This window comes from Procambarus clarkii, chromosome 51 (genome assembly GCF_040958095.1).
Source record: "Procambarus clarkii isolate CNS0578487 chromosome 51, FALCON_Pclarkii_2.0, whole genome shotgun sequence".
NCBI classification, from domain to species: Eukaryota; Metazoa; Arthropoda; class Malacostraca; order Decapoda; family Cambaridae; genus Procambarus; species Procambarus clarkii.
Genome location: NC_091200.1, coordinates 13,537,675 through 13,564,614, shown reverse-complemented (window position 1 = coordinate 13,564,614; position 26,940 = coordinate 13,537,675). Strand labels below are relative to the sequence as shown.

Sequence of the window (26,940 nt, the reverse complement as noted above, 5' to 3'; positions counted from 1 at the left end):
TTGGTGCCTCTCCGTGTGTGGTTTCCTGGGACGGTAGGCTTGTTTTGTGTGGTTTCGATGGTTGGGTTGCTGGGTGCGGGTTTGGGTAATATATATTGTACTGTTGTTATTTTTGTACTGTCTTGCATTACGTTTGTGCTTTTTGTTGTCGGCCCCTCGGGGTGGTATTTTATGTCTTTGTAATTTTGTACTTTTGTGCCTTTGTAGGTTGTGATTTGTGTTATGGTTGTTTTGTTCTCGGTTTATTGTATTTATGTGCATGCTTGCGTGTCAAGCTAACGTTACCCTCATGTCTTGTACTGTTCTTATTTCTGTACTGTTTTGCATTGTTTGTGTTTATGTTTTTGTTGTCGGCCCTTCAGGCCGGTATTTTGTGTTTTGTAATTTTTGTGCTTCTGTGATTTTGTAATTTGTGATTTGTTCTGTTTGTTTTGTTCTCGTTTTATTTTCTTTATACACATGCTTGCATGTAAAAAAAAATCTGTTATAAGAATGATATTGCATTTTTTTACGGTGTATAATTCCACTATGTAACCTGTGACGACCTGAAGTAGCAACGCTACCTGGTACAACACGTGAGACGTGAGGATGCTATAGCCCAGGGGTGGGCAACCTCTGGCACGCGTGCCAAACTTGGCACGCCGATGACTTGTCTCTGGCACGCAAGAGCATAGGTTACCCTAAGCACAGATGCAAGCACATGTTACCCTAAGCACAGACGAAAAAAAACTACTTTCCTTGGGGTATAAGCTTACATGCCATGACAGTATATGTACGTCCTGGTGGTGAAGAGGTTTAAGCTCTACGAAGCTAAAGAAGTCTCAAGAAAAAGAAGTTGATCTTGTTGCCATAGTTACCTTCTTTTTTTACGTCATCGATCATGCCGATGTATGATGATTCCCCTCTATTTACTTTGGCTCATATTTTATGTAATAAGCCTTTCTAACCTAAAGGCTGCACCCATAACCATAGTGTACACTGACAATCATATCTGTGAAGGCAAAATACGCCATGTCTGCCCACCTTTAAAAATTAATTTCGTAAACTTTGAATTTAAACTCCCACAACATCTCCCCCCCCCCCCTAAACCTCATGTGTTTGAATGCCGCCCGACTTCAGTTTGACGCATATTAATTAAACTCGCTTTACTATCTAAATCTAAAGCATCTTCACCTTCGAAAGCTAAAGAAAGATGAGAATTCTTATGTTCTCCCCTTCTCTCCATTGACGGCCGTAATATAACCAGTGAAATCAACAGTCCCCCACCCCCCATGAAGTCCCCGTAATGAGCACATGTTCAGACGATCTCAGACTCGTAACTCTCTCTCGCAGTCTTGCTTCGTAGTGTTTCTCACAGTTGCTCACTTGCCTCCTCCCCGAGAAGAAGGTCAGTACTTCATCTCCAGGTGAAAATTATTCCCCTTATAAATCAATAACTTTGTGAAACTCAATATCATTGTAAGAATAGTCTTAATCCTTAAATTCACACGTACTCGCTCGCCTGCTCCCTAAGAACAGAGCTGACATAAGCAAGATGTCACCGACTCAACGATGTTTCGCCACAACACACCACACAAACACACAAAAACGTGTCTATCGAACCAAGTGAAGTCTTATAAACTCTTGGCATAAGTACTCAATGCCTAGGAAGTAGTGTCTTTGTGATAAGCGGCTGCTGGTGTTGTTTCTGGAATTATGTAAAATAAAGAAAACCCTCTAATTTTCATAAAAGTTCTCTACAAGATTTGCCAAATTCAGAGAACTGGAAGACACAGTAAAGTTCATCAAGTTTCCAGATAGCATCAAAATGGATGAACTAAACTTGCAAATGTTTTCATGGATAGACATGGATGATTTTGAGATGCAGTTGATTGAATTTCAGAGTAGCTCAATTTGGAAGCAGAAATTTGTTGACCTTAGAGTTGACTTGGAAAATATTGAAAGAGAGAGATTAGAGATGAAAGTAACAGAGAAATGCGGAAAACGAAGTATTAAGGACTTGGAATACTATTCCAGAAAATTATGTCTGTTTAAAAAACCTTGCAACAGCATTGCTAACCATGTTTTCGTCTACATATGCTTGCGAATCTTTGTTCTCAATTATGAACTTTGTTAAGTCTCGTAACAGGAGTAGCATGACAGATGAAACTAGCGCTGCATGCATCTCTCTCAATGTTACTAAATATAAACCGATGTAAAATCTGTCATCAGTTATGCAGCAGCAGAAGTCTCACTGACAGTATATAAAAGGAGTCAACAAGTTTTTTATCTGTTGTATTCTATTAGTCACAAAAGCTTAAAGGCTGTTGAAATGTACTTCTGAAGGTTAAATAATTGTTTTTCTGTTTTTTTTTTTATACTATGTTTTACTGCACTGAGGTAATTTATTATTTTTTCGTTTAAAAAGTTCTTAAGAGATACCAAATATGTTCTAAAAAAAAATGGTTGGCACGTGGAAAAAGTTTGTGTCAAGAGACTTGGCTGATTTTGGCACGCACTCTCAAAAAGGTTGCCCACCCCTGCTATAGCCTGATCCACAAGGAGCATCAGTTTTCTTGATCTTTTGTGTCCATGTCTAGTTGACCAGGCCTCACTCAACATAACAGCTAAGCTGTACAGTACTTTAATTAACCCAATTAGTTGTAGACTAACCAATTTTAGCAAATTTATATTAGTTGATTAATTTCGATTGATAGTCTAGGTGTATTAAACCCTACAGATATGTGAAGGGAGGCTCCAAGCAGGAAAATTATAAAATCCTTCAGTCCACTAAGAAAATACAGACCATTCAAATTAAAATAAGTGCTTAAAAGTTAAATCAATAATTTAAATAAATAAATAAATTCCTGCTGGGAGATTTCCCCACACATTCAGAGCAACATTCTGCGGAGTTCTGGTTCTTGACTGTGCACGTGTTCTTGAATATATTTATAATACGTGTCAGTTTTATGTGCATACAAATAATTTCCCGAGCATCATGTGAGGTTCAAATTGTCCCTTGCACACAGCAGTGGTGTTTAGGCAGCGGTATTGCACGAGGTGTTCACATTAACAGTGTTAAGTTAGGCTGCATTACGTCACCTGGGAAGAGTTGGTAAGAGACTATACTGTGCGTTGATTGCCTCTGACACCTCTTAAAGTAGACAATTATTATTTTTTAATAAACCGGTTACTGTGATCTGCCTGTACCACCAGGTAGAGACCAGACACGAGCTGTATCTGCCAAGATCCCTTCAAGATCTTGTGCATGTTGCTCTAGGCATTTTACCTTGTTGATAACCCCTGTGAGTGGTTTGAGCACCTAGTCCCAGCCTAGCAGCACACAGTGGCGGTCCAACATCAAAGTAATCTCGGACACTACTCTTATCGAGCGTACACTCACTTCCTATGGACGAAGCGAACCTCTTCATCGTCCAAAATTTTTAAATATAAAACTTGACAACGCTTTACCATTTGACCCTAGGAAGGTCATAGAATATATGAGGCTTCAATTCATAGACCCTTCCTGTAGCAATGATAGTTCTATTCATCACAATGGCTATGTTTGAAACTTTTGTAACAATCGTCCCTAACACGATTATTATCTTCCGTTTTCATAACCATTGAGCAATTCCAAAGACCAACGTTCCTAGGGGTAAGTCCCATAAGACTTCCGGGAGGGTCGGATATTGCAGAGATGTTTCAACGACCATCGTGAGTAGTAACGTAGCTCTTGTTCTTCACCCAATAACGCCTAGGAATTCGAGTAGTTATTAACTAAATAAATGCATCCTCTTTACCTATTTGTCTATATCCTAATGTCGTGGAAGACCTCACCAAGTGAGGGGATCAACCATCAGATTACAACTCACCATCATTAAAGACATACGGTACGTGTGGGTAGCCGTCTGGACCATCTGGCCACAGGAGAACACTGTGGCCCAGGCCCTTCCTCTCCCGCAGCGACTGCCACTGGTCCACCGTCAGCAGCATGTCACCCTCGAACACCTGTCCCCGCACCACCTCCGGGCTGGTCTCCCGGACGTCCAGCTCCTGTCAGGGAGAACATCAGAGTCAGACACTTTGTTCGTAGCCAATTATATCGCTGTACTCTGGTTGTAATGAACAGAACAATAGTGAACAAGAGAACAGCAATAAACAGGATTCAGTATTTGCAACTTATAGTTGTACAGCAGTGAACAGATTGTAATGATCTGGGGCTCAGATCATTGGTTCTCCCTTCTCCCCTCTTTCCCCTCTCCTTCTCCCCTCCTTTCCTTCTCCCTCTCCCCTCCTTCCTTCTCCCCTCCCCTTGGCCGTCATTCGTCTCCTCCTCTTCCCCCCCCCTGTCGCCCATTTGTCAGGGTCAAGGGGTTGACCTGAGGGTAGGGTGGTCTTGGATACCTTGGCTTCTCCCACTCAACTTCCCCCTCTCATCCCCTCTCTTTCCCTCTCATCCCCTCTCTTCCCCTCTCACCGGCCTCTTCCCCATACGAGGCAGAGTCAAATGTCCCTACTCGCTATCTTAGAGGAGACAGGCTTGAACATAATTTATCAGTTTTGTAAACATTGCTCGCAGGTGCCTGGGCTCCATAGACGCGCCTTGTCCCCCTTCTCTTTAGCTGGGGAGAGCTGACTCAATCTTCAGGAATTCATGTAGCTTTCCACGACAGATCAGTGAAGGTGATTGGCCTGAGATAAGGGCCAAGTCCTTATTGGCCCTAGAGAGCCAGACCTCAGGCCTACGTGTTAAATGGTTGGCCATTGCCAAAATAATGGGTGGAGCCCTGGGGCTGTATTAGATGGTGGGAGGAGTAATCCTTCCCAGCAATAAGTTGGAAAAACTAAATTTCATCAGTGTGTCTTGGGAGTGTATTAGGAACAGGGCCGCAAGCCCGTATCCTCGGGACTGAGGGCAGCTATCAACATCGTGGCCGTAGTGCGGGTATTTAAGGTATAGTAGCACTTGAGTTCGTGCCCTCAATAAATATCCATTGTGCCTCTAGGGAAATAGAATAGGTAATGTGTTCAAATTGTCTTAATTTACATGTTTCATAAAATAAATTGTATAGCTTGTCCAGTGGTATTCACTTAACTCCCCTTTGATATATTTTGCTACTTTGTCATTTCTAGGTGTTGTATTGGAAGCCCCCATGTTCTCCTACTATTAATAGATACTAAAGTTGCCCTTGGATTCAAATAAGTAACGTAAATTAAACAAACTAATTTTCCAAAATTTATTACTGAAATTCATATTACCCGGAGTCCCATGGTTACTGATTCCTTGCCTTCCTGGGGGATCGGTGATAAGACACATTCAGGTATGGTTGGTCGGGAAGGTGGTGGCAGTGCAAATGTGTTTTGTTATTTTTTTTAACTAATAACCCTTGTCCTTGGTGTATCTTCCTCATTTAATATTCCTCTCATATACGGGGCCGTCCAGTGAGGGGTCATGCTGGACTGTAACAGTGTTAAGCTGGGGTATTGAGTGAAGAGAGACAGAGATGTACAACAGAGAGCGTATATTACGATCACGAGAGATAACAAGATAACAGGATTAATACTGGGGAACATCGGGTTATTACAATAGAGGCCGCGGTTATTACGACAGGGTAAGCGGTCATTACAAGATGCACAACAATGAGCAGGTGTACAACAAATAAGGTGCAAAGCAATGAACAGATGTATTTATACACCGATAAGTGTATGTCTCGATTACGGGCTCACTATAGCCCGTGTTACATGGACATCTCGTTCTGAGTAGCTAAATCTAAAACAGCAACAACAACAACAGTATGTATCGATGCATATACACATATATACCCAGAAGGCACTTTGGGGGCTTCAGGATCACGACAGATAACAAGTCTAAACCCCAGCCCATCTCCAATTAATAAGTACAAGATGTATGGCCCTCGGCTAAGATGACAAATGCGAGTATTATTGTGTCCAAATTTACGAACAGGTTTAAACAGCATGATCTCTTACATAATTAATAATAATAGTGCATTCCCAAGCCAAGAAAATATATACTGCAAGGTATTATGCTACTTAGTTTATTATCTTTATTATGCACTCAATATCATTTAAATCAAAACATTGATTTTGTAATTTTAATTTCGAACACAAACTGCAAGTGTGATCTTGCTTCATTATCAGTAAGAATTGGTCGAGACTTGTCTCGCCTCGCACACCACTGGTAATCAGCTCCCCAGGAAACTAAACATTCCAATTCGTCCTCGACTCAAGGGACAGATTCACGAAGCAGTTACGCAAGTACTTACGAACGTTCTCATCTTTCCTCAATCTTTGACGGCTTTGGTTATATTTATTAAACAGTTTAAAGCATGAAAACTTCCCCATCAACTGTTATTATTGTTATAAATAGCCTTCTGGTGCTTCGGAGCTCATTAACTGTTTAATAATTGTAAACAAAGCCGCCAAAGAATAAGAACAGATGTACAGGTTCGTAAGTGCTTGGTGACTGCTTCATGAATCTGGCCCCAGTCCATTACATCCAGCGGTCGACCCCACAGACGCATTCATAAATTTTTACAAGCTGTTCATTCAAATCGAGAATTTTCTCAAATATAAATTAATATTATAATATATTAGCATATTGTGCATATATAGGCATAGGTTAGGTTAGGTGTTTAGGTTTGGGTCTTTGATTGGAGGATGGGTCTTCTGATCACTTTTGGGTCTTTGACTGGAGGACGGGCCGAAACATTCATAATGGAGCCCGTCCTCCAAACAAGGACCCAAAAGCGATTCCATGCACCCGCCAAACCCCCTGTTTATGAATGAAAAACGTTTTACACACGACTCTCAATTGACTTCGTTCGGACACTTCCGGAACAAATGCTTCACTGACGAATTTTGTTCGAACCACAACGCTGTAAATGTTTCACCCACGTACTTCAAATACAAATAATCGCCAACAGAACCTAAACACCTAACCTAACCAAACCTATGTCTATATATGCACAATATGCTAATATATTATAATATTAATTTTTATTTGAGAAAATTCCTGTTTGAATGAACAAGATGTTAAAATTTATGATTGCGTCTGTGGGGTCGACCGCTGGATGTAATGGACTTGAGTCGAGGACGGGTTGGTTTATTTTTGTTAGTGAGGATGGGCTGCCCCTTGAGGTGCTTGGGGCTGCCCTTCAGCTGTTTAAAGACCCGTTTTCACTAATCGGGATCTAATTTAGCTTCTGGAGGCACCCTGGTGTAGATTGGGAGACCCTTTCAACTGTTAAGAGGGTGTGAGGATCCTCCTCAGTGCACAAATGGATGATTGCTTGCATGATATAACTTCGTTATTTACTATCGAATGTGTTTCAAATTAAGAGTCTATGGATTTTGGAGTCTATGGAGTCAATAATTTGGAGTCTATGTTTGCCAGCCAGCTGTCATTAGCGTACGACCCAAGGTGTACTATTATTGAAGAACTATTATTGTCATTTTATTATATTATTGTGTTTTGCTATAATTACTTTCTATTTTACAGCAGATTTGTTTTTCATCTGTTCCTGTAATTGCTTATCTTATTGTATCGTGACATTCTTATCTATATTGATATATATTATCTGTCTATTGTTACTTACAGTGTACCTGAGAGTACCTGTAAGCAATCTACCTCATTTTTCATTTTTGCTCAATTTGTTTTTGTATTGCTTAGTCTTGTTTATATTTTTGCTTTGTATATCTATATCTTGTGTTTTATATAGTCCATGTTTATATATTTTTTCTTTAATCTCATTTATTACCTAGGTTTCCTAGCCTAGCCATACTCCCTTACTCCATTGTACCCCTGTAAGCCCTTTTTGTGTTTGTTTGGTACAGTATTGTGTACATTTTTTTTTTCTTGTTTTTCCTGCAATCAGCTTTTTTTATGCAGTCAAGTATAGACCCAGAACTTAACCTCTTATCCACTATCTATGACAATAATCACTTTAATGATCTAAATTGCAGATATTTTGCAGCACATGATGTAAACAATGTATTAACTCATAATCACAATATCTCTGTAATCAATTTGAACGTTAGATCCCTAGGTAAACACTTCGATGATGTTAGTGCCTTGATTGAAGCTATTGACAACAAATTCTCTTTTATTATACTTACTGAAACATGGTTGAAAGAGGATACTACTCAACTCTTTAACATGCCTAACTACTCAGCAATTCACAACTGTCGTCAACTTCAGAGAGGTGGTGGCACTGCTCTTTACTACCACCAAGAACTAACATGCTTAAAAGAAATTAGAACTAGAGACTGCTATGGGGAGTATATCTTCGCCAGCTTCAGAGTCAAGGGTGCTGAGTCTATCCTGTCTGTGGGTGCAGTTTATAGAATTCCTAACACTGATGTGTCCGAATTCAACTCAAACCTTAGAAATCTAATACTTGATGACAGACTGAACAAAAACCACCTAATTATCGCAGGGGACTTTAATATTGACCTCTGCGAGCCAGAACACCCTACTGCTGTTAGCTTCCTCAACTGTATGAATTCCTGCTTCCTCATACCCTTAATCACTAGACCTACTAGAATCACTGATAGCACTGCCACGACTCTAGATCACATCTGGACAAACATAACCTCTCCGCTTACTTCAGGTATAATCACCGATAGCACTACTGACCATTACCCCACATTTCTCTTAACTAACATTAGCAAACCACCTCTTGAGTCAAGAGAGATACGTTTTAGACTACACAATGAAACTGCTATAGACAATTTTATAACTGCTACTGATAATGTCAACTGGGAGTCCGAGCTAGGTAACATAGAGGACATCAACCTAGCAGTTCAATCTTTTCTTCAAAAAACTCTTAGCCTTTATAATACCCACTGTCCTATGCTTACAAAACAAGTCACAACCAAAAGGCTTAACAATCCCTGGCTCACAAAGGGAATACTTAAATCTATTAATAAAAAACATGATCTTGAGAAGAAGTATAGGTTAGGAATTGTCTCCAAAGAATTCACAAAGAATTACTCATTATTGCTATCTAAGATAATTAGACGAGCCAAAACTAAATACTACGAAGATAAATTTACCCAAATAAAGAGCAACATTAAACAAACTTGGAGAACAATTTCACAAATATTGGGATCAAAGAAGTCTTTAAATAACAACCCGACTCTCCTGTCTAATAACGATGGTCAGCTTTCAGCCTCTGATTCTGCTATTGAGTTCAATAGGTTCTTCTCTTCCATTGGTTCATCCCTTGCTAATGATATTCCATCTTCCAGTACTGACATTAAGGACTATCTTACAGGGAACTATCCACAGTCTCTGTACCTAAAGCCTATTAATTCCACTGACGTCAATGAGACAATCCTTTCCCTTAAAACCAAGTCTGGTGCCCTTGAGGAGATACCAACTTTAATCTACAAAAAAGCCTCCAGATCTTTAGCCCCTGCTATTGCTTTGCTCTTCAACAAGTCACTTGAACTCCAAACCTTTCCAGATATTCTAAAAAAAGCGAGAGTAACGCCTGTCCACAAATGTGGTGATCTCACAGATGTTAACAACTACAGACCTATATCAATCCTGCCAAACTTGTCAAAAATTTTTGAAAAACTAATCTATATGCAGCTTTACTCATATCTAGCCAAACTCAATATACTTAGCCCTTGCCAATATGGCTTCAGGCCCAAAAAAAGCACTAACGATGCACTTATTAGTATGCTTAACTCGATTCATACAGCTCTTGATAAAAATGAGTTCCCTGTTGGGTTATTTGTGGACCTGTGTAAAGCTTTCGATACTGTCAACCACCAAAACCTTCTTCTTAAATTACATCATTATGGTGTCAGAGGACACTCCCTACAATACCTCAAATCCTACCTTACTGACAGGCTCCAATGTGTTTCTGTGAATAATACAATTTCTCCCACCCTACCCATCAACATTGGTGTTCCCCAGGGCAGCATACTTGGCCCTCTCCTCTTTCTGATCTACATTAATGACCTTCCAAATGCCTCCCAACACCTCAAACCAATTCTATTTGCTGACGACACAACCTTCATTTACTCCAGTCCTGATCCCCTTGCTCTAAATGCCACAGTAAATACTGAGCTAAATAAAGTCCATCTGTGGCTAACTGCCAACAAACTCACCCTTAACATTAACAAAACTTTCTATATTCTGTTTGGCAATAAATCCTCTAATCAAATAAATCTCAAAATAAACAATACCCAAATTTGTAACAAATTAGATGGCAAATTCCTTGGCATTCTCATTGACCACAAGCTGAATTTCCAGGGACACATTCTAAACATATCAAAAAAAGTTTCAAAAACTGTGGGCATTCTTTCTAAGATCAGATATTATGTACCACGCCCTGCCCTGGTGACTCTCTATTACTCCCTTATCTATCCATATCTCAACTATGGTATTTGTGCTTGGGGCTCTACTACCCAAAATCACTTACGTCCTCTAATTACTCAACACAAAGCTGCTATAAGGACAATATCCAATTCTGGCCCCAGACATCACTCGGTACCCCTACTCAAATCTGTGAATATGTTAGACATTAAGTCACTGCACATTCTCTCATGTGTATTATACATATATATAACGCTAAACTATAATGCCAATCCTGATCTCAAAAGCTTCATAGAAGGTTGTAACAGAACCCATGAGCACCACACCAGAAATAAATACAGTTTTGATATTCCTAGAGTACGACTTAATCAAACCAGAAATGCTCTACAAATCAAGGGGCCCAGAATGTGGAATGACCTTCCCAACCATGTTAAAGACTGTACCTCTCTCAACCAGTTTAAGTTAAAAACGAAGCTATACCTAATAAATTCCCTGTAACCTACCTTACCCCTCTGCTGTCAACCCATGTATGTTTTTTTTTTTTTTTTTTTTTTTTTTTTTCAATTCAACGCTGTTTGAATGTAATTTTCTGTAGTAATTTGTAATTGTATTTGTGCTGCTTTTTCAACAATGTTCCCCCCTCTTTTACCTCTATTTTTATTTGTACTCAACACATTTTATTCTTTTTACCCATTAGTTTTAAGCTTTAGTCATTAGTGTTTTTTCCTGCCCGAAACGCTTTGCGTAATAGTGGCTTTAGGCATTGTATGTACTAGCTCTATCTATAAAGCCAACAAACTTTGTAAAATCTCTTTATGTATGTACTTTTACCTAAATAAAAATTATTATTATTATTATTATTAACTTGCCTAATGTAGTATGGTTGCTTGAGTCATGTGTCTGGTAACGAATTCGAGGCGTTGAACCATTTGTTCCACCGGTGCATGCACGAGCACTTGACGAGCTGCGCTATATGTCTAAACTCGAGGAGGAACAGAACACAGGATGGACACTCAGTTGTGAAGATCAAGTGTCATCGGAAGTTGTCAAGGATGGAATGGTCAACATGGATTGCTCAAGTTGTTATGTTGAGTGAGATTCCTGGATGCGCTGCCAGAGAGTGAAGGTGTCGGGCTTCAACTCTCAGTAGTCGTCTGCTGTTGCTGAGTGGTGGTTTGCTGTGGGGGGTGTGGAGCGCCTGCTAGTCGGGGCTCCGCTTGATGGGATGGACGCGGCTGGCAATGGCCGTATTCGGAGGATAGATACTGTATGGATGGAATTTTCTGCTGCTGTGGACACGCCCATTGTGGAAATTGCTCTCCTAGACGTATTCCGTGTCGACGTCCCCGAGCTTTTGGGACTCGAGAAGTTATCGCCTACCCATGTTGCGGTGTCGTTTGCCGCGTCACATGTTTACCAGGAGTTTGTGGCTCGCTGGGATGGCCACTCGCTTCCTCTCCCGGCTTCGGCTGTGTCTGTGGAGATATCGGATCCCTGGGGGCCCTTAACGTTTGTGAGTGTTCACGGCGTGCCGGTGACCTTCCCCGAGGCGGAACTCATGAGATTGTTTACGCAGTTTGGGACGGTGGTGAAGCACCGGTTCAACATTTTGAGTGTGGGCCGGCTGAAGGGGGTCCAGCTGGGTTCCCGCATGCTCATCATGCGGCTCACGAGTCCTATTCCATCCAGGGTTTCGTTTCGTGGGCTTTCTCTGTGTACCTTTTATCAAGGTCAAACCCGCACGTGTTTCCGGTGTGGTGCTGAGGGCCACGAAGCGGCCTGTTGCGACGCTCCTCGTGCTGAGGCCCCTTCAGTTTTCCTGGAGGATGATTTTTCCCGCTTATCTGTGCATTGGGATTTCCCGGCGGGTCCTCGCTCTGTGCAGGTGCCTGGTGTGGTTCCCGCGGCGGTTCCAGCTGTTGCTCCATCTGGACCTGATCTGTCTGCCCCACCGGTGAGCTCGGGGGACCTAGTGGCGCTTGCTTCGGACCGTCGCAGTTCGACGGATGTGGAGGTGCATCCGCAGCCGGTTGCTTCCGTTGGTGGCCTTGGATAGTGCTGTTGGAGGGTCGCCTGCATCCCCTGCTGAAGAACATGTGCTTCCCAGGACCTCTTCTCCTCTGCTGATTCCGTCGCCCTCACTGGATACCTCACGTGTGCTGGAGTCTGCCCTGCCACCTGCTGTGTCTCTTCCTTCTCTGATTCCAGTCTCCTTGAATGGTAGTGGCTTTTTGCCCCACGTCGTTGATGCTGCTGTTCTGCGTGATCGTACTGCCCCGGCTTTGGGGCCGCCTGCCGATGGTTCTTCTGGGGCACCGTTTACTGGGAGTAATGGTTCCGACGATCAGCGGCCTCTTTTTAAGCGCCGTCATTCAGCTCAGGATGCGTCCCCTCGCCGGACGTGGGCAGAGAAACGTGATGCGATGGATGATGATGATGTGGGCGCCGCTGTGTAGCGCCTGTGGTGCCTTCTGTCTTGGACGCTGTGCCTCCTGCTGGTGGCTCCCCTCAGTGGATGGTAGCCCCTGGTGATCGCGACCTTGTAGTGATGTTGTCGAAGGATGTGCGACGGGGGGGCCCTCTGCTCCTGTTCCGGCTTGTGGGAGCACTGGGGCCCCTGCAGAGTCCTCCCCCTCCGCGGGGCTCGGTGCAGTGTCCGGCGTCGAACAGAGTGCGCGCCCTAGTGGGCGGACCGGTGTGCGGCCTGCCGTGCAGCCCGGTGTGCTTCCAAGTGTGCAGCCTTGTGACCAGCTTCCTAGGGGGAAACCCATCCCTTTCATCCTCCTGTCCGGCGAGATGATCAACAGATCTAACGCAACTCTGTCTTTTGAGTATGATACCCTGGTGCGTCCTGTTGCCTGGTGCCCATCTACCATCTGGGTTCCGCGGGCATAGTGTTTTGTCTTGGGCATGCCGAATTCGATGCCTCAGCCTACTGCGACTCCTGGATATCCGCTTCCTGAAGGTGACCAACTTGTTTGGGAAGCTTATTGCTTACGGTTTCCAGCTCGGGAGTACCCGGAGAAGTATGAGTGATTGGTGTGGTTGGTTTCTGTCTGTGTTGTACGTGATGTTTCCCCAGTGCCTGCGTGCACAGATTGGTGTCCTTGTCTGTGCGTGTGGGTGTTGTTCCTGACCCTTGCGTGGCCTGTTTTGTTGTGTTTGCTATTTGTTTTGTGCTTTGTCTTTGGTATGGGTTTGTGTTGTGGTTGTGTTCGGTTGTGGGTGTTTGGAGTTATTTCTTTCGTGTCGTTGCACCCGCCCCGTGTATTGTGTTGGGGTGGCAGGCGGTGTGGTTGTGTATGTCGCTTGTGTGCGTGTGATTATTTTCTTGTCCTGGTGATTGCTTTCTTCCTTGTACATATTTTATGTTATTTCTGTTATTTATGTTCTCGTGTGTAGTTTTTTGGGTGTCATGTTACTTGGTTGTTGGTGCCCTCATTTATGTCCCCTTTGTGGGTGGGGTCGGACTGCCTGTGATGCCCGTGCTTGTGATTTTCTTCCGACCCCCCCCCCCCCTTTTTTTTGTTTTAGGGGTGGTTGGCTTTCTGTATATTTATTATGAATTTGTGTATTTTTTCTTGTACGTTTTTGTTATTGTTCTTATGTCATTTATTTGTTGTATATTTTATGCAGTTTCTTTGCTTGTATCTTTTGTGCTTTCCTGTGTCCCTTCGTGTGTATTTTATGTCTGTTTCCTGTTTGCAAGTTGCACGATTGTTTTGTTGTTTTGAATTTGGATGTGTGTGAGTGTGTTTCTTTCCTGGCTCCTGAATGGGGCTCTTCTTGTGCTCTGTACCAAATTTGTTATTTATGCCTTTTTTATGGTGTGAGGCGCATGCCTTTTGCGTGTTATTGTGCGCCTCTGTATTTGTCTTATGTTCATGTTTTGTTCATGTTTTGTTGATGTTCTTTTTGCTTTTTATATGATGTATTTTTTGTCTATTTCTGTCTTAAGTTTTCTGTTATCTCCTTGTTATGTGATTTGTACTTTGGCTTTTTATATCAATAAAAAAAGTTATGTTGCAAGCAAGCACGCACATTGCTTATTGCAAGCATGTATGAACACTCATAAGTTTATGCTTGTGTTAATGCATGGTTGCAAGTTGCTACATACATTACAATTTGGGGGTTATGTGAGGATCCTCCTCATTGGAAATATGGATGATTGCTTGCATGCGTGCTTGCATGATATAACTTTATTATTTGTCATCCAATATTTGTCAGGTTTGGAGTTTATGGATTCGTTGACCATAAACGAATTGACTCCTCATTACTTGGTATGAGGAGAACAAAGAGGTCATAAATTCTGACCTAGGTCATCTAGTTCTGTTGCAATGAACTATGCAGAGGCACAAATCAAATCAAATCAAATCAAATCAAATCAAATGTTCATTCAGGTAAAGTACATACATACAAGGTGAGATACAAAACACTGATGGATTTATAGATAGAGCTAGTACATACAATGCCTAAATTAAGCCACTATTACGCAAAGCGTTTCGGGCAGAGACAGGATCAGGGGGGGTAGGTACCATATTACCCAGGGGGAATATTTGGAGCTACAGAGTGTGGTGGGAGAAGCTGGAAGTGGGCCTCCCTACATAAACCGTTGGATTTTTTAATGCAAAATCCCCCCATCTCCCCTCTTCGACAGAATCTCTCCTAGCGAGACACTGGGGAACTAAACGATGTCACCGAGCACTCAGGTGTTGTTACCAATCGGGTGTTTACAGAAAAGGCGGGAAAGGCCTTTTGTCATTGGTCGACAGTTGATGATGTCACAGAGTCCTGGAGAGAATATGGAGTGCCTTTGGCTGGTATTTGGACACCAGATATCGAGGGGAGAGGACGTTGGCCCACTAGAGCTTGGGGTCAACTAATCTCACCTAAGGCTGTTGGGAGACTACGACGCCAGCAACGGGTAAGGATTAGCCAAAACCACCGGTGTTTGTATGGACAATACTAGCAGAGTGTGTAAGAGAGACACGTGTGATTTCATAGAGGAAAAACAGTGTAGAGGACAATCTCAGTTAACCGGTAAATGCCAGCAGTGTAATCTTGTGTACTAGCATCTTAATTAAGCAACAATGGTAAGACTCAGTGTCAAGTGAGTCTTAGAGGAATTGATAATCTATGTAGCAGTGAAACATCATTAGTGACAATAGCTGTGAAAAGTCCCAATAGCAGTGTAAAAAGACTTAACTGTTGATCTTCGTGTTGAGGTAACATTAGCTGGGTCAGAGGAGAGGTGAGAACCCTCAGCCGAGGCAGGGCTCTCTCACGAAGTGGGCGGGGATGTACCAGCATTCATGACGGACTGTGTAAAGTGTGGTTGTAATTAAGCTAGAGCTCTTGATGATGATGTCTGGTGATCTGGCCAGCTTGCGTGGTGCATTCCAGTTATTCCTGGATTTTATTCACCTGATCAGCTGGAGGTTTGAACGATCACAGCTTTGTGGAGAAGATAAATCAGGGCGGTGTTTCCTCACGGATAATAACAAGCATAGTTAGCGCCTGAAGTCACCTGTATCTTCATCGAGGAGGATGAATGAATGTCGGTGTGGAGGAGTAACTGCATATACGTAGAAAAGGGCCCCATTTATCTGTTGTTGTGCACGTAAGTTTTGATGATCAGTACTCACCCAATTTTAGATCAGATTTTGCAACAAGCTTTCTCTGATGTTTGGATCCAAAGAGATTGCGAAGTGTTAAACTGTCAGTTCAGTAACTGTTCAGTTCAGTAACCACCTTCAATGGTCGCGTCGAACTGTAACGCCCGGGAAAATCCCCCTCCTCTTCTATTCCTAGGTCCCTCTCCTGGGAGAGGTCATGTCCCATTTCCTAGTATGAGTATACGAGTAAGGGGTCAAGAAGGCTGACTTGACAAAGCAAGTAGGAGGTATTTGATCTTTCCCCCCATAACACGCTGAGTGGTATGTTTTGCCAGTTAAAAGAAAGTCTGGTAAAAACTTATGACAAAACAGCTATAACCGAAATTCCTATAGAATACCGAGTGTGATATTTTGCCTCGTGTTAATGTAATAGATAAGATGTACTTGGGTGAGCCGACATTACAAGCTGACTAAACTACAAACCATCAACTTGTAATTGGAAACAAGCTAAAAAAACTACAAGCTTGCATTAGCTGGCGCAGTTTCGAGTATATAAACCCTTGGGCAGGATGATAGAATTCAGAGTAACTTGGGGTAGTGACTGGAGCAGGTCTGTGTTATCAAGAGTCGGGTAGAGGGCAGAGTCATAGTCAGTGATGACCACAGTCTCTCCAGCTGTTGAGAGTTTATGGTCATAAGGTAACGTGTGATATCTCTAATGTTATTGTCCATGTATAAATTACTTACAATTGCCAGTAGTTGGATAAGAGTAACTTACGAATTTTTGGTGAATATCATAATTTCAATTACATAAAATCTTGTTAATTCCCCATCTTTGTGTCTCTGATTTCCCCCATTGTCATCTCCGGTGTACATCATCAGGAACGTTGAACCTCCTTGTTAGAACCTCCCAAAATTCTACAGCTTTAAACAATTAAAACAATCAGGGACATTACGATCATATACTATACTATACTGTACATACCTATACGTGTACTTACGATCATATATAGTATACCATATACTCAGATCACCAGCTCATTCAAGTGCAAACTAACATCAATACTCATAATAGACCTAAAACAATGATCAAGCGAGATGGGTTATTCAGTTAATTCAATTTTAATAATAAAAGGATAGACAGGGAACAAATAAACAGGAAACTTACAAACATTCAATGGGGGAAATTGTTCTATGTAATAAAAATCCTACACAAGGAATAGAACAACTGACTTCCGTAGCATATAAAGTCTGTCTGAAAAATGTTCCTTTGAGGAAAGCCAGAAAGAGGTCCAATATAGAAAGAGAACGCTGACGACACTACAAGAGAAGGAAACAAATAACGGGAATGCTTAAGCAGACACGAATTTCCCGTCAAAGAAGGAATAATTTAAACAGGGAGATTGAAGATATCTAACAGAGACTGAAGCATTCATATCAGATTGAAGAAATGCAACTAGAACAGAAAGCAGAACAAGAGATAAAGAAAAACCCAAAATATTTTTTCACATATGCGAAATCAAAAGCAAAAACCGCTGCCAGTATTGGACCTATTCGTACTATTGAAGGGTCATACACTGAGGATGACAAGGAAATTAGTGAAATCCTAAAAAAGCAGTATGAAGACATATTTAGCACTCCAATAAGCAGCATAAAAGTGGAAGATCCAGACAACTTATTTTTGCGTGATATCCAAACCCCTGAAAATATAAGTGATATCAACACGAGCGTGGCAGATTTTGAAAGATAAATTTACAATATGCCCATGCACTCAGCCCCGGGTCCACTCATGGAATTCAATATTTATAAAAAAAAATGCAAAGTTCCAGTTGCACAGGAACTCAGTATAGTGTGGAGGATAAGTTTGGACACGGGGGAAATACCAGATGCGCTTAAAGTAGCAGACATTGCCCCTCTACACAAGGGAGGGAGCAAAGCATTGGCAAAGAATTAGACACCAGTTGCACTAACGTTCCACATAATAAAAGTATTGGAGAGAATGATCAGGAGTCAGGTCACCAGCTTCATGAAGACCAATAACCTCCACAACCCAGGCCAACATGGATTTAGAGCGGGAAGATTACGCCTCTCACAGCTACTTGACCATTACGACAAAATCACTGAGACATTAGAAGAAAAACAAAATGAAGATGTGGTATACACGGACTTCACAAAGGCATTTGATATATGTGACCATGGAGTGATAGCACACAAAATGATGTCATTGGGAATAACAGGTAAAGCATGATGGTGGATACTCAGTTTTCTGTTGAACAGAACACAAAGAATAACAGTCAACCAAATAAAATCGAGTTCAAGCGCAGTTAAAAGCTCTGTACCTCAAGGTACAATCCTTGCACCACTGCTTTTCCTTATTCTCATATCAGATATAGACTCAAATATCAGCATGAAAATTACATCTGCTGAAGACACTGAAAAACTACAAGCAGATATTAATATAGTTTTAGACTGGGTTGCAGAAAATAACATGATGTTTAACAGTGATAAATTCTAGGTACCAAAGAGATTGCGAGAGAGAGAACCTAAATACTCTGAGGTATTTAATGACGATTAAATACCAGTTACAGTACTAGTACCAGATTAAAGTTCCAGCTATTGTGCTACGGAAAAAATGAAAACATAAAAACAGAAACCACGTACAAAACGCTGTCAAATCATAACATTGAACGAAAAAGCAATATAAAGGATTTGGGTGTTCTCATGTCGGAAGACCTTACCTTTAAAGAACACAATAAAGTAGCCGTCACAACTGCAAGAAAAATGACAAGTTGGATAACAAGAACTTTTCAAATTAGAGATGCTATACCAATCATGATACACTTCAAGACGCTAGTGCTCTCTATAAGAGTGGAATACTGTTGCACAATGACAGCCCCTTTCAAAGCTGGAGAAATTGCTGACCTGGAGAGCGTGCAGAGATCCTTTACTGCTAGAATCCACTCAGTAAAACATCTAAACTACTGGGACCGACTAAAGAGCCTAAATCTGTATTCTCATGAGCGCAGGCGTGAGAGATACATAATAATTTACACGGGAAAAATAATGGAGGGCCTGGTCCCAAACCTGAACACAGAAATAACACCACATGAGACCAGAAGACACGGCAGGATGTGCAGAATGCCCCCATTGAAGAGCAGAGGTGCAACAGGTACTCTGAGAGAGAACTCTATCAACATCAGAGGCCCGAGACTGTTCAACACGCTTCCACTACACATAAGGGGCATAACTGGCCGACCCCTCACAGTGTTCAAGAGAGAACTCGATAAGCACCTCCAAAGGATACCTGATCAACCAGGCTGTGATTCATGCTTCAGGCTGCGAGCAGTCGCGTCCAACAGCCTGGTTGACCAGTCCAGCAACGAGGAGGCCTGGGCGATGACCGGGCCGCGGGGAAGCTAAGCCCCGAAACCAACTCAAGGTAGGTACTGTAAACTGTAAAAATGAGAACTTTAAACATAATACAGGGTACAAAACACAATTAAATCTGCCCATAGTAGGATAGCAGCATGTGTTACAATGGTGGCAGGTGTTACAATGGTAGCAGGTGTTACAATGGTAGCAAGTGTTACAATGGTAGCAAGTGTTACAATGGTAGCATGTGTTACAATGGTAGCAAGTGTTACAATGGTAGCAGGTGTTACAATGGTAGCAGGTGTTACAATGGTAGCAAGTGTTACAATGGTAGCATGTGTTACAATGGTAGCAAGTGTTACAATGGTAGCAAGTGTTACAATGGTAGCAAGTGTTACAATGGTAGCAGGTGTTACAATGATGGCAAGTGTTACAATGGTAGCAAGTGTCACAATGGTAGCAAGTGTTACAATGGTAGCAGGTGTTACAATGGTAGCAAGTGTTACAATGGTAGCAGGTGTTACAATGGTAGCAGGTGTTACAATGGTAGCAAGTGTTACAATGGTAGCAAGTGTTACAATGGTAGCAAGTGTTACAATGGTAGCAAGTGTTACAATGGTAGCAGGTGTTACAATGGTAGCAAGTGTTACAATGGTAGCATGTGTTACAATGGTAGCAAGTGTTACAATGGTAGCAAGTGTTACAATGGTAGCAAGTGTTACAATGGTAGCAAGTGTTACAATGGTAGCAAGTGTTACAATGGTAGCAGGTGTTACAATGATGGCAAGTGTTACAATGGTAGCAAGTGTTACAATGGTAGCAGGTGTTACAATGGTAGCAAGTGTTACAATGGTAGCAGGTGTTACAATGGTAGCAGGTGTTACAATGGTAGCAGGTGTTACAATGATGGCAAGTGTTACAATTGTAGCAAGTGTTACAATGGTAGCAGGTGTTACAATGGTAGCAGGTGTTACAATGGTAGCAAGTGTTACAATGGTAGCAAGTGTTACAATGGTAACAGGTGTTATAGTGGTAGCAGGTGTTACAGCTCCACTGTGGAGAGATCGACGTAAGGGTTCTGTTCTCGACGTAAGGTAACATTCTCGAGTAACGTAACGAACATATGTCAATATTATTTTTTTAAAAGTAGTACAATATATACAATAAAGAATTACAAATCCTGACAAAGTACATAACAAATGAACATAAAGGGACCCAGATGGTCAACAAGCATATGGGTTCAATGCTAAACAATGCAAAAACATAAATGTAAGAATATGAATACAACAGAAAAGAAATAGAAAAACAATAAAAAATAAATACAATCAAGCACAAAACAGGAACTACAGGATTAACAGAGAGAACACAAAGGCACACACAAAGTACATGTACATATAACAAGTCAGCGGCAAAAGAAAACAAGGTAAAATAACACATGGTAAATAACACTGTAAAGCATGATGGATAAACTCAGCCAAAAAGGCCACGCATACAGGGTAAAAACCCCACGCAGACAGGAGCACAGGACTGAAACACGCAGGAACCGGTGGAACATAAGGAAAGACACACAGGCAGACACACCAGAAAACAAAGACCAGCACACACACAGGAGCCGGACGCGACAAAGCAGCCACACCCACACACACAAACAGAATAAAACAGCGGAAACATAGTACACAATCACACCCAAGCACACAATAAAAAACACGGGTGCACGCAGGAACGGGCAAAAAGGAACACAAAACACACACAAAACCAAACACCAAAGGCACACACACTCACACATGGAGCAGCACAAAACCCCATTGCGTGAACAACTAATATTGACGTAACACACGCAAAAACACACCACACACCGTCGAGGAAGCCCCCCAGGGAGAAGACCCAACCACCCACAACCCAAACGCTCAAACTACCCAATAATCTACCTCCCCCAAACCCACCCCTATCACACCGATCACTCCCCCGACCCCCCTACCAGCCCCAAAGCATCACCCCCGAACATACGCGTCAGAGTATGTTCGTCAACCAACAAACTCCACCGGAAAAGCACGCCGCAATCACCACCATGTGAAATGCAAACGCCTAAGCAGAAAACTCAGAATCTAATGAACCCCATAGTCCTCCAAATGCCCAACCCACATGCAAAACACATAATCCACAATTAAAATACACAGGGTGTTTCGAAGCCACCGGGAGCTCTGAGGAAATGAAAGAAATAGGAACCACAAAACATCACCCCAAAACCCCGGCCCACAGAACACCTCAATCACATCACGCAACCAATCAACTAAGCCCTGAAACCGCACACAAAAATAAAACACATGCAACTGCATCTGAACCAACCCACAATGTGCACACGCCGTGGAAGAATGCAACCCAAGCATACACAAACGATCATTCGACGGCAACGGCTCGAGCAGCATGCGAAAGAAAAACTCCCGCTGCTGCGGAGTCAGATGCTGCCCACCCAAAACCGACCAAATCCCCCCCCCCCCCCACAATACCAGCACGGAAATAAGCCCTCAACCCGATGGCGCTCGCAGCAAAGGAGAGTCTCATAAACCCCTCGACATGACAAGAACAAAAAACCCTGGGAGACGACAGAGTGCCCCCAGAATCCCAACCGCCCACGAATACTCAACAGGCATACAAAAAGCTACCTCACAACCAGCTTCCAACTCCAGAAAATAACTAAACCTAACAGACAGAAATCACAATAGCGTGATGCATCAAATGAACAGCCGATTAAGGCAGCGTCTGGGATGCTCCCTGACGCAGGTTCGAATCCTCGTCACGGCCCTTGTGGATTTGTTCAAACCTAACAGAACAAAAGTAAACACAAATGCATTTAGACCCCCCACCCAACCTCAAATATTGACGCAACGAAATTCAAGACAAGGCCATTGCCTTGGTAAAAACATTAGGGATACCAACACCCTCCTCCTCCACCCACAAAACCAAGGAGGAGCGACGAACTGGATGATACGTCCCACACCACACATACCAATAAACGCTGCACTCCAAACCACGAGCACGCCGCCCATCCAAGGGGAAGCGCCGACCAGAAACCACACAATCGAAAGAACCTTACTAGTAACAACAATCGTCCGCTGATAAATCGTCAACAGGTGTGAAGACAATAAACCAACCGCTAACTCAACCGACCGAGAGACAGCGTTCCAATTCCATGCCAAAGAACGGTCATACGAGCTAAACCAAGTAACCCCGAGAACCCGAAGCGACTCGACCACTGGAAACCACGACCCCACCCACACAGAACGGGAGGCCCAGCACAACATCAGACAGGACTTATCCATATTAACGAGGGCCCCCATGGCAAGTTCAAAACGTCGAACGACTTCCTGAACCGCACCAACAGAACCCCTGGTCGCCACGAACAGCACCGTATCGTCAGCATACCCACAGATCCGTAAACGGATACCAGCGGGCAAACACGAGGAACTACCAAAGCACAGGACTTAACTGCATGGAAAAAAGGCTCCTGAAAAATAACATAAGGATGCATAGATAAAGGACAACCTTGCCACACCGACCGACGAACGGCAAGCAGGGCACAAAAAAACATTAATGCACACACTACTACGACAACGGGCATACAACATGCGCACCCAAGCAACAAGCAAAGGAGGAAACTCAAACCTCTCCATAGCCCGCAACACAAAGCCAATCGACACAGGGTCGAATGCCTTCGACCAATCTAAGCTGAGCATCACAGCAGGCAGGCGAAGCTCAGAGGCACACATAATCACATAACGGAAAAGACCATTGCAATGAAGCAAAGACTTACCCAGAACGCCACAAAATTGCTCAACCGAAACCACAGAACCAATAACATCCCAATACCGACCCGCCAGCAGCTTTGAGACAACCTTATAATCAACATTCAACAAGGTGATCGGCCTCCAGTTAGATAGAAAACGCAAATCGCCCGGCTTCGGAAGCAACTGCACAACCCTATCATAATGGGACTCGTGTAAAGAACAGTTCTGGAAACAAGAACGCACCACCTCCAAGAAAGCCGCACCAAGTACATTAAAAAACCTAACATAAAAGTCCACAGGGAGCCCATCCGAACCAGGCACCCTGCAGGACAGGAAAGACCGCACCACATGACATGTGGTGCACTCAGCCAATTACATGTTGTTGCCGACGTGGAGGTAGGACACCAAACCAAAGCTCAGCCAATGGCATGTTCCCTACCAAAGCAGAACAACTCACAGCCGACAACCCAGGCGAGCAGTGAAGTAAAAAGAAAGCAGCAAGACCCTCATCCACCCCTACCTCCTCATACAGTGCCCCCAACTCCTGCTGCACATACAACAGTACCCCATCCGTGTTAGACAAAACGGAACCGTCCGGACGATGGAGATCAGTGAAAAGAACAGTCCCAAAGGGCCTTCTCCTTCAGCAGAAGAAAGGGAGAAAGACGTTCACCAGACACACGCTCTTCCACATGCGCCGCAGCCGAACCCCCTCTGCCAACTCCCCCCCCCCCCCATCACAAACCACAAATGCACTCCTTGCACACAGAAATAACATCAAAACAATCAACCCCCACAATTAAGCAACACATACAACTGAGTCAACCAGGCCTGAAGGAAGCGCAATAAACCAAACCGTCCTGCTGCCTCACGCTTTGCAACCACAACAAAGAAATCTTGCATTCCACCTTGCATCACTCCCACCAGTCCAACACAGAGAAAAAATCAAACTTCCAAGCAACAAACCCCTCCCACCACCAACGAAACTCATCACACACCCAAGGACAATGTAGCAACCGACAATTCAACTTCCATCAACCCCACCCCACACATATCTGACTAAACAGCAACACGCACCACCACCAAACAATTATCAGAAAAAGTAGCCAGAACCACACGAAACGTAAAAACAGAGCCCTCCCGCCCATGAACATAAAAAACGATCAAGCCTGGAACGTGCCCCACGCACAGCAAAGATGAATTCCAATTCGCCACCAAACATGAGCGCAACATCACGAAACCCACAACTCTGTAAAGTGGAAACTAACACCTTAGAAACGTTCTGCAGATGCGCGCTATTGCAATCCCACACCTGAGCGACACAATTAAAATCGCCTACAAAAATCGCCCTCGTGTCGTGACGCAGAAGGTGCAACAGCCTACCCTTGAAAAACTCCTCCCTCTCTTGGCGACGTGCCACCACAGAAATAGCGTACACAATTAATAAGGGGATCTCCACCCCTAAGTACCGCACACGAACGAACAGCACCCGTCCATCCTCATCCACCTCCATGTGAAGCACCGAAATGGATGCCCTCTGGGAGAACAGCATCAACGTGCCCCCAAAAGACAACCTCGGCGGATTAAGCCCTACACGAAAATCTGCAGTCAACCCAGACAAAGCAGCCAAGTCACGCACATCATGCTCCTGAATAAAGGGTACATCCATACGCTGCTTACGAAGCACAGACACCAAGCCCATCTGCACACTTAAGTCATGCAACCCACGCACATTCAACGTCGCACAAGTCAGAGAGGGCGCCATCAGGAAGGGCAATCAGGACCCTGCCAACCCCACAGGGCCCCTGTGAATATGCACTAGAACCCCCCCACAGGGGAGGCAACAGGAACAGAATGCGCATCATCGGGCAACACTGCAGCAGAGGTCCCCACAGGCACGGTGGTACCAAACACTTCGTAGACCTCTTCAACTTCATGGTCAGCGCATCCCCATCGCCATCCTCCACACCAGTAGACACCACCTACTGAGCATCTTCCACCACCATTGGGGCTTCGCCGCCTCCAGAGGGAATCCCAGGATCAACAGACCCCAGAAGGCCACCAAAGGGGAGAGGGAGGGGCGCATGCCATGGCAGCCCCAGCCGTAGGCCCCCCTTTCTTGATGGGAGGACCCCTGTCTGAGGAACGCGTCCGTGCCTCTCGCTTACGACGGGCTGATCCGACGCCGTTACAGGGGAAGGCCCTCTAGAGCCACGAGAGGATTGCAGTGGAGGTAGGACACCAAACCAAAGCTCAGCCAATGGCATGCTTTGTAAAAAAAGTAAGCAGCTCTGGAGCAGCAGCAACCACAACGGACACACCACCACCAGACGAAGGGGCAACACCAAATGGAGGGCCCATAGGATCGATACCCCCACCCACACACGCCGGAACAATCTCCACAGGCGCACGTACCTTCACATCAGCAACAGTAGAAGCCTGATGAACCTCCGCAGAAACGATCTTCTCAGGAAGTGAGGCCGTCACAGCAAACACCTACGGGTCAGGTGGGCCGAACTGCTGAACAGGCAGAGCAGGAACAGATGAATCAGAATGCATCACCGTCGGGGAGGGTTCATGGGGGACAACCACAGCCCCCGCAACACTGGGCCTGACCCCCCCCAACTTCCAAGGGGAGGAAGTCACCCTCCTGAGAGAGGGATGGCCTCCCCACCCCGGAAGCACCTCATCCGGCTGCAAGATGCCCGCTCAAACCACACCAGAAACAGGTGCATGGTTAATCCTAGTAGAAGACCCTCAAGTTGAACCCGTAGAATGTGACATGAGACGGAATAGCACGTGACAAGTGTGTGGACGCATGCAAAGCGTCCACACACACACCGGTCCTCAAGCCCATCAGCCGGCCAATGCGGAGACGATTTATGCGGTGGGTGAACACTGTACCAAACCAGGAGAAGCAGGTGCGAAGAGCATACTCAGGAAAATCCACACCGGTCCAACAGCGCCACAGGACTGGAAGAGCCAGGGAGCTGGAAAGTACGTCCTGCAAAATCACCCACGAAATGTTGATACGGAGCAGGTGCAGAGAATTTAACCACCACACGCCTGTTAGAGATCTTCTCAAGACAGTAAATTGAAGTCAGCTTCACCCGGAAAACGTCCAAAAGGGCCACCTCCATAATCGTTCAATCAGCAGCCTTCAAGAATTCCAATCCTGCAGAATTAACCCGTCGAATCTGAGTCACAGACGCCGTCATACCACCAGCCGGCACACCACACACCAACAACAGTGACCTGCGTCAGCCAACAACTGAAGAGCGCCAACGCAGTGACTACTCCCTCTGACAGGCAAGCAGGCAATCTAGTAATTCATTAATTGTGATTTAATGTTTTAGTGACATTGTTTATTTGCATTCATTAACGTATGTTAATTTCATGTGATGTTGAAGTGTTTGATACTACCAGTGTCGAGTACAGTAATTGCCAGTGTTCACAAAGTGTTCAGTTAGTTCATTTTTGTTCATGACCTATCCAGTGGGTCGAAACTAAGGTCTCTTTAGCACCTGTCTGAGCTGTGAGAATGGATTCCTGCTGCAAGTTAGTGTGTTGATAGCTTTTGAGGTAACCCTCTTGAGTAACGTAACGAACGGATGTCATTGTGTAAATTAATTTTGGCTAGTACACGTGCCATTATGTCAATCCTCATTTTAAAGTACTACCCCCATGTTTGTGCTCATGTGCAACTGATAAGTTGGCTCGAGATCCAGCCCAAAGCCTCAAGCAGTGAATGCAAATTTGGTGTGACGATCCATCCGTTACCTGCTATATTTGCTTGCAAACAAGTTGCAGAACGAACAGCCTAAGTGTCGTAAAATGCCGA

The 26,940-nt window shown here is 43.8% G+C and overlaps 1 protein-coding gene across 1 annotated transcript in view; it reads right to left on the bottom strand.

Moving 5' to 3' along the window:
* LOC123774647 (protein SpAN) overlaps positions 1-26,940 on the bottom strand; it is a 111,805-nt gene that overhangs the window by 68,658 nt on the left and 16,207 nt on the right. The window contains exon 2 of the mRNA XM_069304034.1: positions 3,852-4,032. Within this exon, the coding sequence (XP_069160135.1) occupies positions 3,852-4,032 (181 nt within the window). The remainder of the gene's footprint in view (positions 1-3,851; positions 4,033-26,940) is intronic.